The 16,688-nt window shown below is 40.6% G+C and overlaps 1 protein-coding gene across 1 annotated transcript in view; it reads right to left on the bottom strand.

The window, feature by feature from the left end:
• LOC144593884 (uncharacterized) overlaps positions 1-16,474 on the bottom strand; it is a 222,433-nt gene extending 205,959 nt beyond the window's left edge. The window contains exons 1-2 of the mRNA XM_078400009.1: positions 16,356-16,474; positions 4,033-4,107 (exon numbers count right to left, since the gene is read on the bottom strand). Of these exons, the coding sequence (XP_078256135.1) occupies positions 4,033-4,107; positions 16,356-16,443 (163 nt within the window). The 5' untranslated portion in view covers positions 16,444-16,474. The remainder of the gene's footprint in view (positions 1-4,032; positions 4,108-16,355) is intronic.
• Positions 16,475-16,688: the final 214 nt, after the last annotated feature.

A 16,688-nucleotide genomic window follows, 5' to 3' on the forward strand; every position in this document is an offset into this window, starting at 1 on the left:
GGTAGACAGGTTTGGAGGGATATGGCCAAATGCAGGCAGGTGGGACTCGTGTAGACGTGGCATGTGGGTCGATATGGGCAAGTTGGGTCAAAGGGCCCATTTCCACACTGTATGACTGAAATAAATTGTTCACTATAAAAATTCACTTCCCTTTAAAAAGTCTGGCTTTATTATTGATTATCTTAACCTTGCAATTTTACATTGCAGTGATATAGTGTAGCCTTTGGGGTCCCAGATAAATGTGTATCCAGCTAAAGCTATATTACATTAAGTCAAGAGACAATTGCTGTTACCTGGCAATTTGACATTATGGTCACAGCGAAAAGCACAGTATGCACAGAGTGCAAGGAAAGGGCTTTAGCGAGATAAAGATGACAATGGCAAAATTAAATAAATTGATTAAATTAAGCAAATATTTGAAGGTAGCTACAGCAGGGCAGATGACCTGATGTACTTGTAATATCAGGTAACTGATGGAAACCCTTGGCATAACGAGGATTGCATCTGTAAATTGTGGATGTGCCTAGAGGTACTTTGGCTCAGAGTTATGAGATGGAATCTGGGATTTTAAATAGATACTGTAGAATTTGTCCGTCAAGAGATGCAGAAGAGTGGACACTGAATGAAGCAGGCAAGGGAATCCGGAGGTAGGTTTGCAAGAGCAACAACCCTAATGGTTGTTGGCAGGCACATACAACCCATGTGGATGAGAGTGGTGACTTCAGGGAGGTCACGTGAACTGACAACGATGGAACAGGGATCCATTCAAGTTGGACAAGTGAAAAGCGATGTTGTAAAAGGGAACAGTATATCCATGATAGATATAGTTTTTCATGATAGATATAGCTTTTCATTCTACAGCTGCGAGAATGAATCCCGAAGATTCTCTTGCCTGTCTGGTACCAGGCATAAGCGTATCTCTTGGAGGTAGGAAATAATTTTGGAATGGGAGGGAAAAGATCCAGTGTGGTCTACATAGGAACCGACAAAGGAGCCATAAAGGAAGGTCTACTGAAGGAATACAGGTAGTTGGGCTGCAAATTAAAAAGCAGAACCACTGAGGTAATAGTACCCACATTACTACTTGAGCTACCTTGCAAATTGGGACATGGTAAAAAGATCACAAGATTGAATGCATAGCTCACAGATTAGTGAGAGAGAAATGGCTTTCAATTCATGGGGCACTGGCATCAAATCAAGGGAAAGGGACAGCTACTCCTCTGGACCAGACTTTACTGGAACTGGGCTGGGACCATTGTCATGGTGAATAGAATAACTTGGACTTTAGACCAAATAGTTGGTGAAATTGATTCAGGTGCTGGTTACATAAAAAGGATGCAGCAAAAGTGCACATGTGCAAAATTGTATACTTTGTATATGTTTTATTCTATTTGTGCCATTAATTCACCATCCTTGTGACAAATACTGCATGCATTCAGCTAAAGAGCCTTCAATTTTCAAATTTCAGCCTTCAAACTTACAAGCATGTCAGGGAGCTACAGAACATACAGACACAAAAGCATACATCCACTTATAGTCAGAGCAGGAAAAATGGCATTGTACACTTGCAAAGTAATATATTGTCCTGTGCAACTACAAAGGAAATGGCACACTTAGAAATGCTACTGCATCTATTGTATCAATTGTTCCATAATCGTAGATTATTTTCTAAATGGGGAGAGAATCCAGAAATCAGAGGTGCAAAGGGACTTGGGAGTGCTGGTGCAGGATTCCCAAAAAGTTGATTTGCAAATCGAATCGGTAGTAAGGAAGGCAAATGCAATTTATTTCAAGAGGGCAAGAATACAAAAACAGTGATGTAATACTGAGGCTCTAAAAGGCGCTGGTCACGCTGCATTTGGAGTATTGTGAGCAAATTTAGGCACTATATCTGAGGGTCCAGAGGAGGTTTATAGGAATGATGCCAGGAATGAGTGGGTTAACATATGATGAGCTTGGACGGCACTGGGCCTGTACTCGCTGGAGTTTAGCAGTTTGAGGAGGAACCTCATAGTAGGTTAATTGGCTGGGTAAATGTAAAAAAAAAAAAATTGTCCCTAGTGGGTGTAGGATAGTGTTAATGTACGGGGATCACTGGGCGACACGGACTTGGTGGGCCGAAAAGGCCTGTTTCCGGCTGTATATATATGATATGATATGATATATGAAACCGAATAGTGAAAGGCTTGGATAGAGTGGATGTGGAGAGGATGTTTCCACTTGTAGGAGAGTCTGGGACCAGAAGTCATAGCTTCAGAATTAAAGGACATTCCTTTAGGAAGATGAGGAGGAATTTCTTTAGTCAGAGGGTGGGGAATCTGTGGAATTTGTTGCCACAGAAGGCTGTGGAGGCCAAGCCAACGGATATTTTTTAAGGCCCAGAGACAAATAGATTCTGGATTAGTACGGGTGTCAATGGTTATGGGAGAAGGCAGGAGAAGGGGTTATGAGGGAGAGATAGATCAGCCATGACTGAATGGCGGAGTAGACTTGATGGGCTGAATGGCCTAATTCTGCTCCTATCACTTATGACCATTCCATATGACAAAACACTTTGCTCACAAAGCTAAAACAATTCTCATATCCTCCATCCTCATTGTTAAGTGACAAATTATAGATCTCTTCTCTCCAACACCCCAGTCACTTTCTCAAACCCTACAACTATATCATCATATCATATCATATATATACAGCCGGAAACAGGCCTTTTAGGCCCTCCAAGTCCGTGCCGCCCAGCGATCCCCGTACATTAACACTATCCTACACCCACTAGGGACAATTTTTACATTTACCCAGCCAATTAACCTACATACCTGTACGTCTTTGGAGTGTGGGAGGAAACCGAAGATCTCGGCGAAAACCCACGCAGGTCACGGGGAGAACGTACAAACTCCTTACAGTGCAGCACCCGTAGTCAGGATCGAACCTGAGTCTCCGGCGCTGCATTCGCTGTAAAGCAGCAACTCTACCGCTGCGCTACCGTGCCGCCCATATATATAGTAAAAACTATTAATTTTGTACTCAATACCATCTAGGATAAAGCAGCCCACTTCATTCCATTATAAAGCACCAACCTAAACATTCATTCACTCCACCACTTAAACATTGTGGCAGTAGGAATGTACCATCATTCTAGGAAATGCACTTAGGCTACGAACAGCTCAATCTTTACCACCAAAAAGGAGAAGGGAAGAAAGTAAATGAGAACACTACTATCTACAGGTTCCCCTCCAAATGTCATTCAAACTTGAAAAAATAACTTATTTTCTCATTGTTGCTGTCTAAATCTGGAAGTCCCTAACCAACAACACTGTGTGAGATCTTATATCAGAAGTACTGCATTAGTTCAAGGAGGAGATTCACCAACACTTAAAAGACAATTAGGATGGGTTGTCAAATTTTGTCTTCTAGCAATGCCCTAATCTCATCAATGAATAAAAGTTAGCATTCATTTTAAACCCACAGGAAGCAGTTTCATTACCATCCACCTAACACCGTTGTGCATTCGCTCAACAGGAGTAAATTCAACTCTAATGTAAAATAAACACTGTACTCAAACCCAAGTTTCTTAATGGGTAGCTTAGATTAAATTTGACCCCTGTGTGTCTAACTCCAATATAAAAAAAGGTTGTGCAGCATTAAAACACAAAGCACGAGGCATTCTTTATTTTCTCTCTCTTAATCTCTTCTTGCTAAGAAGGGACATACACGAGTTTGAAATGGGAAAATCGGTGGTAAAATTTCAGTGGGCTATCTATCACTGATTCTCACTACATGCTATCCTCCAAAATGAATTAATCACTGATTATTTTTTCTCTTTAAAGTCTGCATTATTCTCTCTGGAATCTCTCAAGGATCTATCCCTGGTCCCTTCCTATTTCACATCAGGCCATTTCCTCTTGAGACGATTATACAACAAACGTTAAGAGTAAACAGTAGTCCTTAACCGGAATTTTGATACAAATAAAGTATATTTTCTTTCTGTGTTGAGGCAGTTATTGGAAGGAGCATCAACAATTTGGTATGATTTACCTAAAGCATCAGCATGTCGCTTGTGCATCTGTCTGGGGTGCAGTCCGTCCGACTGAATGGGTGGGCATATAGCATCTGTGAGCAAAACCAAATGGAAAAAGTTGCGTCAGACCAAATCGTGTCGATAACATATCCCCGAGATAAAGAATCACGTTCCCGGCCCGGACTCTAAAAATTATCATGTAATTAAAAATATGAACCGAGGTTTAATTATGTATAACCTCTAACCTGAATAACCATAAAAATCAAATTAATTAAAAACAGCAAGGTGTGGGTGTAGATCTGTAATGATCTAATTGAATTGGAGAGCAGGCCTACCATGCAGGTATCTACTTCTGTTACCATCTGAACCTTGTACAGCTGGCACAAAACTGCACCATTCAGGCTGTGATTATCAACGGGCTTTTAACAGTTAATTATTTCTGATTTTGGAAGGTCAGTTGCCTCACTTATTGTTGGAAATAACCTAAAATGCTCCTTCTCTCTGTTGGTGTGTAGAAGTCGCTGTTTAGAAGGATAATTTAACATAAATTAGCAACCAGGGTGAGATTAGTACATTTCAGTGGCCATTAACTGCAGTTCATAAACTATCCTCTGCAATTTAATTAATTTATATACAACATTTCACACGCTTGAGATGCTAAAAGCATTTTATAGCCACAAAGTATTTTTGAAGTATAGTTCATGATATTGGATTAACGGTGTGATTGCTAAATGGATTTTTCATCTCTGGCAGGAGGGTATACGGGTAGAAAATAATAATGAAAATAAAACGACAAATATCTGGGTTCCGGTTCCAGTCAAATCTGTCTAACTTTGCTCGTTTGGTCTCACCTCCCCTGAACTCCTCATCTCCAAAAAACATATCTAATTGTCACATAGCCAACCACTTCAATGCTTTTTTTTTTCTCCTGATAATACATTCCATTATTCTATTCCTTTGATTAAAAAAGTTGTAACCTACACCGACTTATTTCCAACACTTCACTTTGAGCCCTTGATGTCTAAATGTTTCCTCGAGGAATCTTCCTTAGGAATCTTCCTTAGGCTCGTTATGTTTCTGTTTATTTCTAATTCTGTTGTTCACAGATTCCCACGTTGAATAGATCCAGAAATAACCACTGCTCAAAGTAATTAATTGCATCACTCCTTAGAAATATATGTGTTTTTTTACATTTATTTCAGAGAATATTTTGCAGATATATCGAGTTAATCCTTTATTTAACTATAATTATTGAATACTAACAAAATGACTGCTGAATTTTGCTCTAGGTAAGGAAGGTAGCACGCAGAGCAGTATAGCACAGGAACAGCCCCCCTTGGCTCACAATGTCTATGTCAAACATAATGCCAAGACTAACCCTTATCTGCCAGTACATAATCCATATCCCTCCAGTCAGTGCATATCCATGTGCCTATCAAGAAGTCTTTTAAATGCCTCTGTCATACCTGCCTCCACCACCATCAACCCCGGCAGTGTGTTCCAGGCATTCATCACCTTCTATGCAAACAAACGCACCCTATATATCTTTAAAGTTTGTCGCATCACCTTAAATTTATGCCCTCTAGAATTTGATATTTTCATCCTGGGAAATGGGGTAAACAGTCAGAACCTATCTATGCCTCTCAATTTTATAAACGTCTCAGGTCTCTCCACAACCTTTGCTGTTCCAGTGAAAACAATCCAAGTACGTTGAATCTCTCCCTGTAGGCAATACCCTTTAATCCAGGCAGCATTCTGGTAAACCACCTCTGCACCCTTTCCAAAGCTCCCATATCCTCCCTGTAACGGGGCAAGCAGAACTGCATGCAAAACTCACTCTAACCAAAATGTTATAACGTTGCATCATGACTTCCTGACTCTGTCCCTCTGCCAATACTTCCTGACTGTCCCTATGCCAATATTTTATCCAAACTGATACTATTTCTCCTACTCTACGAGTTTGTTTTGTTAATCAATCTTTTATGCCATATTTAGTCCAATGCTTTCTAAGATTCATATAGCCGACACCATTGAATTTTTTGTAGTAACAGAGAAGAAAGTGTAATTAGGTTATTGAAAGACAATCTGTTGCTTCCAAGTTAATGCTAACTCCTTAATTTACTCAAACCTCTCCAAGTCCCTGTGAAACTTTTTTCCCCAAATTATTGGTTTGTAAACCATTTCATAACTAATACTAAACTGACTCGCACATGGTAACACAGAATATCCTTTTTTGAGCAACAAAGTTGTATCATTTTCCAATCCTTTACATATTTAAGGATATCGAAAGACTATTGCAAGAAACCTTTATCTCAACACATTCTTCCCTGGGATACAAGCCACCTGGAACAGGCGACTTATCTACTCCAAGCATAGTCAGTCTTTTCAGTGCATTCTCCCATCAATGTTCACCTTACCCATTAAGTCTAACATCTCTGCTTCTGCCGATATTTATCTGCATTCTTGGCCATTTAATGTCATTGAACACAGTACTCCAAAGTGCCAATAAATATCCTCTGCAACACAACTGAATTAAATAACAAATTTCACAAAGTAAGAATGCTCAAAACATTTCACACCAATGTACTGTTGAAGTCTTGTCACTATTGCAATATTGGGACAGTGATAGACAATTTATACACTATTAACCCCTCAAACAGGTAATTCACCTGATGCATGGCAGATGCAGTTTAATGTGGATAAGTGTGAGGTTATCCACTTTGGTCGTAAAAATAGGAAGGCAGATTATTATCTGAATGGTGTCAAGTTAGGAAAAGGGGACGTACAATGAGATCTGGGTGTCCTAGTGCATCAGTCACTGAAAGACAGCATGCAGGTACAGCAGGCAGTCAAAAAACCCAATGGAATGTTGGCCTTCATAACAAGAGGAGTTGAGTATAGGAGCAAAGAGGTCCTTCTACAGTTGTACAGGGCCCTAGTGAGACCGCACCTGGAGTACTGTGTGCAGTTTTGGTCTCCAAATTTGAGGAAGGATATTCTTGATATTAAGGGCATGCAGCGTAGGTTTATTAGGTTAATTCCCGGAATGGCGGGACTGTGGTATGTTGAAAGACTGGAGCGACTAGGCTTGTATACACTAGAATTTAGAAGGATGAGAGGTGATCTTATTGAAACATATGATTATTAAGGGGTTGGACAAGTTAGAGGCAGGAAACATGTTCCCAATGTTGGGGGAGTCCAGAACCAGGGACCACAGTTTAAGAATAAGGGGTAGGTAATTTAGAACGGAGATGAGGGAAAACCTTTTCAGTCAGAGAGTTGTAAATCTGTGGAATTCTCTGCCTCAGAAGACAGTGGAGGCCAATTCTCTGAATGCTTTCAAGAGAGCGAGATAGAGCTCTTAAGGATAGCGGAGTCAGGGGGTATGGGGAGAAGGCAAGAATGGTGTACTGATTGAGAATGATCAGCCATGATCACATTGAATGGTGGTGCTGGTTCGAAGGGCCGAATGGCCTACTCCTGCACCTATTGTCTATTTAGTTACAATGGTTTAGTGATCAGCTTTGACCATGACACCTACTTTTCTAGTAGTATTAGTTTTAGTTGCATTGCATAGAGTTTAGTTTTAGTTTATTATTGTCACATGTATAATGAAAAGGTTTTGTTTGTGTGCTATCCAGTTAAAGACTATACATGATTACAATCAAGCCAACCACAGTGTACAGATGAAGGATAAAGCGTACAACATTTAGTGCAAGATGAAGTCCAACTAAAGATAGTTCAAAGATCTCCAATGTGGAGGTGGGAGGTCAAGACTGCATTCTAGCTAATGACAGGACTGATGAGTTGCCTGATGACAGCTGAGAAGAAACTGTCCCTGAATTTGGAGATATACATTTTCAAACATTTGTGCCTCTTTCCTAATGGGGGAGGGGAGAGGGAGGAGTTGCTGGGGTGAGACTGGTCCTTGATTGGTGCTGGTCTGGTGCCCATGCTGAGGCAGCACGAAGTGTAGATAGAGTCAATGGCAGGGAGGCTGGTTTGAATTCACAATTCTCTGCGATTTCTTGTGGTCTTGGATGGAGTTGTTCCCAAATCATGCTGCGATGCATCCTGATAAAACGCTTTCTATGGCTCATCTGCAGATGTTGGTGAAGGTTGCTGGGGACATGCCAAACTTCGCATGTCTTCTAAGGAAGTAGATGTGTTGCTGTGTTTTCTCAAATACAAGTGCAGTCTCACCCATGTCTTGCCTAACATAATATCCTAACTTCTATACTCAATGCCCTGACTGAAGACCAGCGTGCCAAAAGCTTTCTTCACCACCTATAGATCTGCGCTGCCATTTTCAGAGAACATTGAATTGTAATCTTAGATCTTCAAATACTTTTTTAAATGGCTTTAAAAAATGCAGCTAAGTATGTTCCTCAATCCCCTATACTCCTCCAGGGATACACTTGATCCCAGCTGCTTATACTTGACCAGTGTCTCTTTCTTTTTACTGACCAGAGCCTCAAGTCCTCTCGTCATTCAGGGTTGCTTACTCTGACCGGTCTTACCCTTCGCACTTCCTGTCCTAGGCTTCCATGTTTTATATGCAGTCATAAACACCTTTAAATTTTGTGTGCAGGCCTCTATTAAAAACAATTGTCTCAATGTTAAAGAACGGTCTACAACTGAAATTAAAACCTGCCTTTCTTCATTCACCTTCTATGTACATTTTTTTTTTTTTAAATTCCAATCATTTCACCTTGCCTCCACTCCCTTGCCTCAACAACTTCAATATCCTCTGTATTTCAGAGAAAGCAAAGCTTTTCTTTCAATCCAGCTCAACAGCAAACAAACTATAAAAACTAATTGAAAATGTTCATCTTATTGGCATGCAGCATTCATCTTTGCAGACTTGCCTAATTTATCTTGAATGAACCATGTATTCATATAATGGGGAGATTACAAATGCTGGAATAGACAATAGACTATAGGTGCAGGAGTAGGCCATTCAGCCCTTCGAGCCAGCACCGCCATTCAATGCGATCATGGCTGATCACTCTCAATCAGTACCCCGTTCCTGCCTTCTCCCCATACCCCCTCACTCCGCTATCCTTAAAAGCTCTATCCAGCTCTCTCTTGAAAGCATCCAACGAACTGGCCTCCACTGCCTTCTGAGGCAGAGAATTCCACACCTTCACCACTCTCTGACTGAAAAAGTTCTTCCTCATCTCCGTTCTAAATGGCCTACCCCTTATTCTTAAACTGTGGCCCCTTGTTCTGGACTCCCCCAACATTGGGAACATGTTTCCTGCCTCTAATGTGTCCAATCCCCTAATTATCTTATATGTTTCAATAAGACCCCCCCCTCATCCTTCTAAATTCCAGTGTATACAAGCCCAATCGCTCCAGCCTTTCAACATACGACAGTCCCGCCATTACGGGAATTAACCTAGTGAACCTACGCTGCACGCCCTCCATAGCAAGAATATCCTTCCTCAAATTTGGAGACCAAAACTGCACACAGTACTCCAGGTGCGGTCTCACCAGGGCCCGGTACAACTGTAGAAGGACCTCTTTGCTCCTATACTCAACAGCAAATCTTCAGCAAATAGCCACTTCTCGGGGGAGCATCATTCTGGTGAAGAGTCACGACCTAGAACAACATCTGTCCATGATCAGCCTGAAGAAAGGTCCCGTTCTAGAAGGCTGATTGTCCATTTCCCTCCACAGATTCTGCCCCACTTGCCAAATTCCTCCAGCAGTTTGTTCGTTGCTTTTTTTGAAAAATGTAGTACGTCTAACATAGTAAAATGTCCATATATGTTTTTAGATGAAAGTGTGGAAAAGGTATTCAGGTACTGAGATTCTTAAAAATCAAAGGCATGCTGCAGTCATTTAAAATCTGTCTTGCACAAGAAACCAGAAGTGCAAGAATAAAGATATTGGGGAGGATTCCTGAATGTCGTGCAATGCTTGTTCAATTCATGTAGTGCTTTTCCTGAAAAATGGCGACAGCTCTTTAAATCCCCAGGTCACTGTTTGGAAGTTTGGGATTCCCTGTAAGCCCACATGAACACAAAAGTCCCAGAAACCTTGAGCATAGCCATTATATCTCATGGAGCCCTGCAATGCATCTCTGTTTTGTGCAGTATCCACCTACGACACCTCTGTAATTCCTTTAATTTACAATGGAGAAGTTGACCGCAAGCTGGAGGGGTACATTTTAGGTGAACTACAGTTTTGATAGAACTGCTTTAACTTAAATGTTTATAAATGTCCTTGGCGTTTTCTTGTGGTTTCACTTTAATATTTTTTTATGCTTTTTTTATTGCATGTTGAATTTAGCATGTTTTGAATTTTTGCTGTTAGAAACATTCTGCAGGCTAACTAGGTAAAGGCTTGCATCCAAGGTCCACTGGGAACACATTGTGATATCAACCACTTTGTATGAAAAACCTTCTACTCAGGTCCTCTTTAAATCTCCTCCCTCTCACCATAAACATGCGTGGTCTTGGTTTTAAAACCTCTGTCATGGGAAACAGATTCTGTTTATGCCTCTCATAATTTTACATACCTCGATCAGAACATCCCTCAGCCTCCTTCACTCCAGAGAACACAGGCACAGCCTATCCAATTTCACATAACTAAAGTTTTCCCAAACCAGGCAACATCCTGTTAAATCTAGACAAAAAAAGCTGGAGTAACTCAGCGGGTCAGACATCATCTCTGGAGAAAAGGAATGGGTCTTGACCCGAAACATCACCTATTCCTTTTCTCCAGAGATGCTGTCTGACCCGTTGAGTTACTCCAGCATTTTGTGTCTATCTTTGGTTTAAACCAGCATCTGCAGTTTCTTCCTGCATATCCAGCTGAATCTTCTCTGTTACGTCTCCAGTGCAGACAAATCCTTCTTAGAATGTGGACCCGAATTGTACACAATAATTTAAGTGCAGCCTAGTCAGAGTTTTGTAATTTTATGATGTGACATCTTGATTCTTACATTCTATGCCCCAATCTCTGAAAAGGGATGCTGTCTTACAGCGCCAGAGATCAGAGCTCAATCCCGACTCTGTCTGTACAGAGTTTGTATGTTCTCCCTGTGATGCGTGGACTTTCTCCACTTGCTTTGGTTTCCTCTCACATTCCAACGATGTATTGGTTTGTAGGTTAATTGGCATCTGCAAGTTGTAAAAATTGTCCCTAGTGTGTCGGATAGTGTTAGTGTACATGGAGATTGCTGGACGGCACGGAATCAGTGGGCCGAAGGGCTGTTTCCACGCTGTTCTCGCTAAAGTCCAAACTGCATCCAAAATGACTTATTCACTACCCTATCAAGCTACTTTGGCATGATGGACTTGTACCTCAAGGTCCATCTCTTCATCAACATTCCTTATGCTCTTACCATTTACTTGCTATACATGTTCTACTGTTACTTATGTCCCCAAAATGCATATCTTCACATGTCTCTCTCAAAAGATTTCACCCAGCTTTCAATTTGATCTATATCCTGCTGTAGTTTTAGACAGCCTTCCTTGCTATTGATTATACTGCAAACTTACTAATTATTTCTTCAACATTATATGACATTCTTATACATCATAAAGGTTCCTGGATTCTTTCAATCAGAAAATCAGCTCATGTTTCTCACTTGCTTCCAGAACTTACACAAGTACTGTGTGGAGCTTCTTTTTCACCTTAGATGGTCCCTCAAGATAGACGATGCCTTACCTCCACTTTCATTCTCGATGCCTTACAGGAGATCCACAGGTTTGGTCACATGTTGGGTAGATGGTGCTTGACAGGAGTGGGTAACTAGGTGGTTTGATTCCATCCATAGCTTATGCTGGGCTACAGAAAGTTTCAGGTTCCCAATGCCCTCCCAAATGCTCTTTCTCTAGTTAGTGCTGAGTTTCTGGCATCCGTCCATCTGTGGGAGATGATGGTGCGTCTTGGCATTGTCCTGCTTGGAGAGGGGGATTTTTCAGTGTCCTCTCCATTTGATTTGTCCACTGAGCCTGGGCAGGTTATTCGGGATACAAACTTGCCCGGCATCTGCATTCCCCTCTCGACCCAATAGGTTGATTCCAGAGGAACAGCATGGCTACTACGTCTGGGACCTACTCGGTTGCAGTAGTTGCTGGAAGGCAGACGCAAGAGGGATCAGCCGACCGTCTCTAGGGACTCCAGCTCCAGTGCCTTCGGCTCCCCTGAGCCTTACCCACAAGGCAGCGGGGTGCTATTTAACCCATAGTTGGGACCTGGTTGATGGATGTCAGGACGTGTCCACACGTCGGTGGGCCTGCACATCGCATCTCTGGGGGCCAAAGTTCCTCCGAGATCCCCACGCAGTTTAGCCTGTGATTGAAGATGGCCCCAGTTACCATGTGTTGCCATGAGGAGGCACTGCAAGTGTCTTGATGATGCAAAGGTTATGTACTGGCATAAGGAGGGATACGCACTCGGCTCCCTTTTTCGCAAAATTTGCTATCCAGCAGCATCTGGATTTATACCAGGGCACTAGACACATGCAACACACTATGGCTTGCGCCACCAACACACACTAAATACACATGACTCAGCAAAAAAAAACCTTACCACCAATGCCCTAAATGTAAAGTCGATGAGTCTACAGCACAGAAAGCAATATTAATTCTGCTATCTGGTTCCACAGATACACATATACCACCGAGCCCCTTCATCTTTATACTTCACAAACCCTCCGATGTCCGAATGTTTTTCTGACATTTAGTACTGAAGTACCAGAAAAAGGTTAAAGAATCAGGTTAAAGGATAACGGTTTAAACAGGTTTAAGGAGAGAATTGCAGAGATTACAGCCTTGGCAACTGAAGGCATCCCACCATTAAGAAGCATGAAGCTGGGCTTGTTTGGAAGACATTATAGTCTACATTTTCATCCAGTATTTTTCAACTGCACAAACTACTGGCAGAAGTTGGACATGGAGCACACTTTCAGGCGATTAGCAACATTTTGTGAAACATTCAATGTGAACATTTCTTCCCTGCACATGAAAGCCTGAACACCTTTACCAGTGCCCTTTCATCCTCACCTATCCACCCCACCCTCATGGTTGTAGTCTGATATTTGCTTTGTGGAAACTTCTGGGCATAAAACCACATGCAAATGAATACCCACTATACACGCTGCCTCTAACAATTAAGTGCTTTATTTAAGTACAATATTCACTTTCACTTGAAACATAAAATTATAAATTCTTTACACTAGAATTTTCCAAAAGCACAAATCGTTACTTGTTCACAAAATATTTTGTGTCACTGTGTGTGTTGATAAAACAACTGCATCTTGTGACTGCTCCGTAGTCATGCTATAAAAATATCCAGTTGATGAATATGCCCTGTCCCTTCCATTTATATTTTGGAGTCACTGTTTGGGCTCATTCTCAGCAGTCATCACTTCTATGAGTGAATCATTTCCAGGCAGACCAAATGGAGAACCCATTTTGATCAGCTGATAACAGCATTGATTCATACACAGACTCCAATCAAGAGAGCAATGATCTCACTCAAGATGCATGGAGTGGCCCCAAATTGCAATAAACCTAGGTCATTCATAGAAAGTTAGGTTAAAAACATAACTTGCTATGGCTATTCAACACAAGGAATTCTACTCATTACATTGACGGCAACTGACTCATAGCAACTCATCTCACAGAGCAAATGTTTACATCTTTCATAATTTTTAAAACTTTCTTAATCTGAGTATGACTACCACTCAAGTCTTCCTCTCATTTTCACTCAGCTATCAGGTATTGTTTCTTCCATCTTCTGATCTCTAAATATTATATCAGGCTGGAGACAGGCTCTGGAATTGGTTTGTGTCAGAGTTTCTGTACTATATGAGGCAACAACAAAAAAAAAAAGCAAGGGTAGGCCATTCAGCCTCTCAAGTCTATTCCATCATTCAATACAATCATGGCTTAGCATGCAAATTCAACCCTTTTAAGTAACATTTCCAATTTAACAGATTATTTTCACTGGAGCGTCAGAGGTTGAGGGTTGACCTGATAAAATTATGAGAGGCACAAGTACAGTAATCAGTCAGAATCAGTCAGAACCTTCTTACCAGGATGGACAAGTCAAAGACTAGAGGGAATAATTTGATGGTCAGAGGGGGAAAGTTTAAAGAACATGGGTGGAGAAAGTTTTTTTTTGTTTATATATTTTTTACAGAGTATTGAGTGCATGGACTGCTGGGGTTTGTAGTGGAAGCAGATTTAATAGTGGTGCTTAAGAGACTTTTATTTAGGCACGTGGATATGCAGGGAATGGATCATATGTAAGCAGGGGAGATTAATTGGCACAGGCATTGTGGATCATAAAGCCTATTCATGTGCCGTACTGTTCCATATTCATAGCCAATGTGTCAGGACCTTAATCTCATGAACACTCTCAATCTCCCTCGAAAAGAAGAATTATTTCATGTTATAACTCTTCCCCAAGAATCCCAAACCACAAGATTTATCAATCATTTCTGATTATACTGTATGCAATCTAGGGTGCCCTGTTCTCTTGTTGGTTCCTCAACATATTGTATCAAATAAGTACACTACTGAAATTCTATTGTTTTCTTGCTAGTTTCATTGGCACAATCTAAATAAACTTTGATGTCACCCACAATTACGTGGTCCACTTGTCGTTATCCTGTTTACTACCATTCCTACATGAACACTGCTGTTTGGTGGTTTATGTACAAATTCCACATATTTATTTTCTTCCCCTGGGTGCTCCTTGCCTCCACCCATACAAATTTCACATTAGAGGTCTTGGAGGTTACATCCTGACTATTGTATCAATTTGCTTTTCCTAACAATGCTATTCCACCTCCTATCTCTTCCAGAAGATAGTGTATCCCTAGATTTTTAGTCCCATCACTTGTTCACCTTGCAGCCATGTGTCTGCAGCACTATATTATATCCATTTACAATTAATTTGTAACTGAGATACAATGCCTTCAAGACTTGTCTCTTACATTCTTTGTCATTTGTTTTTTTTAAAAACTATGGTCCCATGTCTTTGCTTCTCACTCTGATCTTCAAACTCTACATTTGACAACCCAATGGCATGATCACTGAACTTTCCAATTTCAGCTAAACCTCACCCCTGGTGTCCTCCTCTACACATATTTACCTGTCCACCTGCTTTTCTTCACCTTTTGTTCACCTCTCCCATTTCCAGTCACCTCCATTCCATATGGTTCCACCTGTCACCTACCAGTCTCTGCCCAACCCCTCCTTGGCAATCCTTCTTGTTCCCCCTCGGTCATGATGCAGAGTTTCATTGATTCACACCTTTTGCCTTTACAGATGTTGATTGACCTGCTGTGTTCTTCCAGCATTGTTTTTTTGTTCCAGATCCCTATGACTGTAGTCACTTCGGCATTCATACGGTGCCTTTCAGTTGCCAGTCTTTCATTTTTTTCCTTGGTTTCTCTTCTTCATTTTCCCTACTCAATTTCCTGTTCCCCTACTATTGTCATTTAAATCATCCCCAACACAGGCTATATAGGGGGAAAAAAAGAGGGGACTAAAGTGTGATGAAGGTGGCAAATTACTAGATCACGAAGGGTGGATCTGACAAACATTGTTATACAAATAAGTGGATTCACAAATGCAGCATAGGGGTTCAAACTTGGGGATGGCATTGTGGCTGTAACCTCGGAGTGTTCACTTTGACCGTGGAAGTGCTCAGTATTGTTCAGCATTAAAAAACGTTATCAATATCAAAATGAATTTCATCATCGTTTTGGGGTTGAGCAGATCACAAAATATAAAAAATGTCAGTGAACAATTGCATTAGTAATTAATTGTCAATAACTCAGAGGGAAACTCTTATTTCTTTGTCATATATTGATCAGTACATAAATATGCATATCACGTGTAAAGGATCAACATTTTTATCCTCAAGAAGAGCTTCATTTGGAAAATTTGCATGTCACCACATATTTTCTCAACTATCAATTACCTGTTCCAAACAAAATTTGTTATCTTACATCTTTGCAACTGACACTTACAAAAAATAACGAAGAACTATCAGATGAACTATATCTTGCATCTCTTGTTTAAGCTAAGTCACAATGATTTAGCACTCCAAATAATTTTGTCACCAATATGAATCTAAAAACCACAGTGCATCATTTGGTATTCAGCTTTGAGGATTAACAAGTCTGGAAGTTCTATACTTAGATTCAATCTTAAAAAAACAAGATTTTATCTTTATTTCTTTCTTTGTACAGGAGTTTTTAAAATCACTATTTTTTTGCATTTTGAGTTGAGGATCCGGATAGGATAATTATTGTTAGAAACACAGCAGAATAAAAAGGGTAAATACATTCCAATTATGTAAATTCTACCTGGTTGATCATTAACAAGCCTCCCTTCGATTAAGTGAATCACAGCTGTCATCCAAAGATAGATAATCCAGGTTGTCGTGTGCTTCATTTCTTCTTCAGTTCATGTGAGCAATAGTCAATAATCTGCAGAAAAATAGAGAAAATAGCAGCATCCTGAACAGGTAGAACATGATTTACTCACACATAAACATATAAGCACATGCATACGATCATAAATATACATTTGCAAAGATGCACACATCTGAACTGTGAAAAGATTTTAACAGACACATTTTTGTTAGTAATTACAGCATTGTAAAAGGGGACACACACACACATTCATTCTTACAGAAC

The sequence above is a fragment of the Rhinoraja longicauda genome, chromosome 5 (assembly GCF_053455715.1).
Source record: "Rhinoraja longicauda isolate Sanriku21f chromosome 5, sRhiLon1.1, whole genome shotgun sequence".
Taxonomy (NCBI): Eukaryota; Metazoa; Chordata; class Chondrichthyes; order Rajiformes; family Arhynchobatidae; genus Rhinoraja; species Rhinoraja longicauda.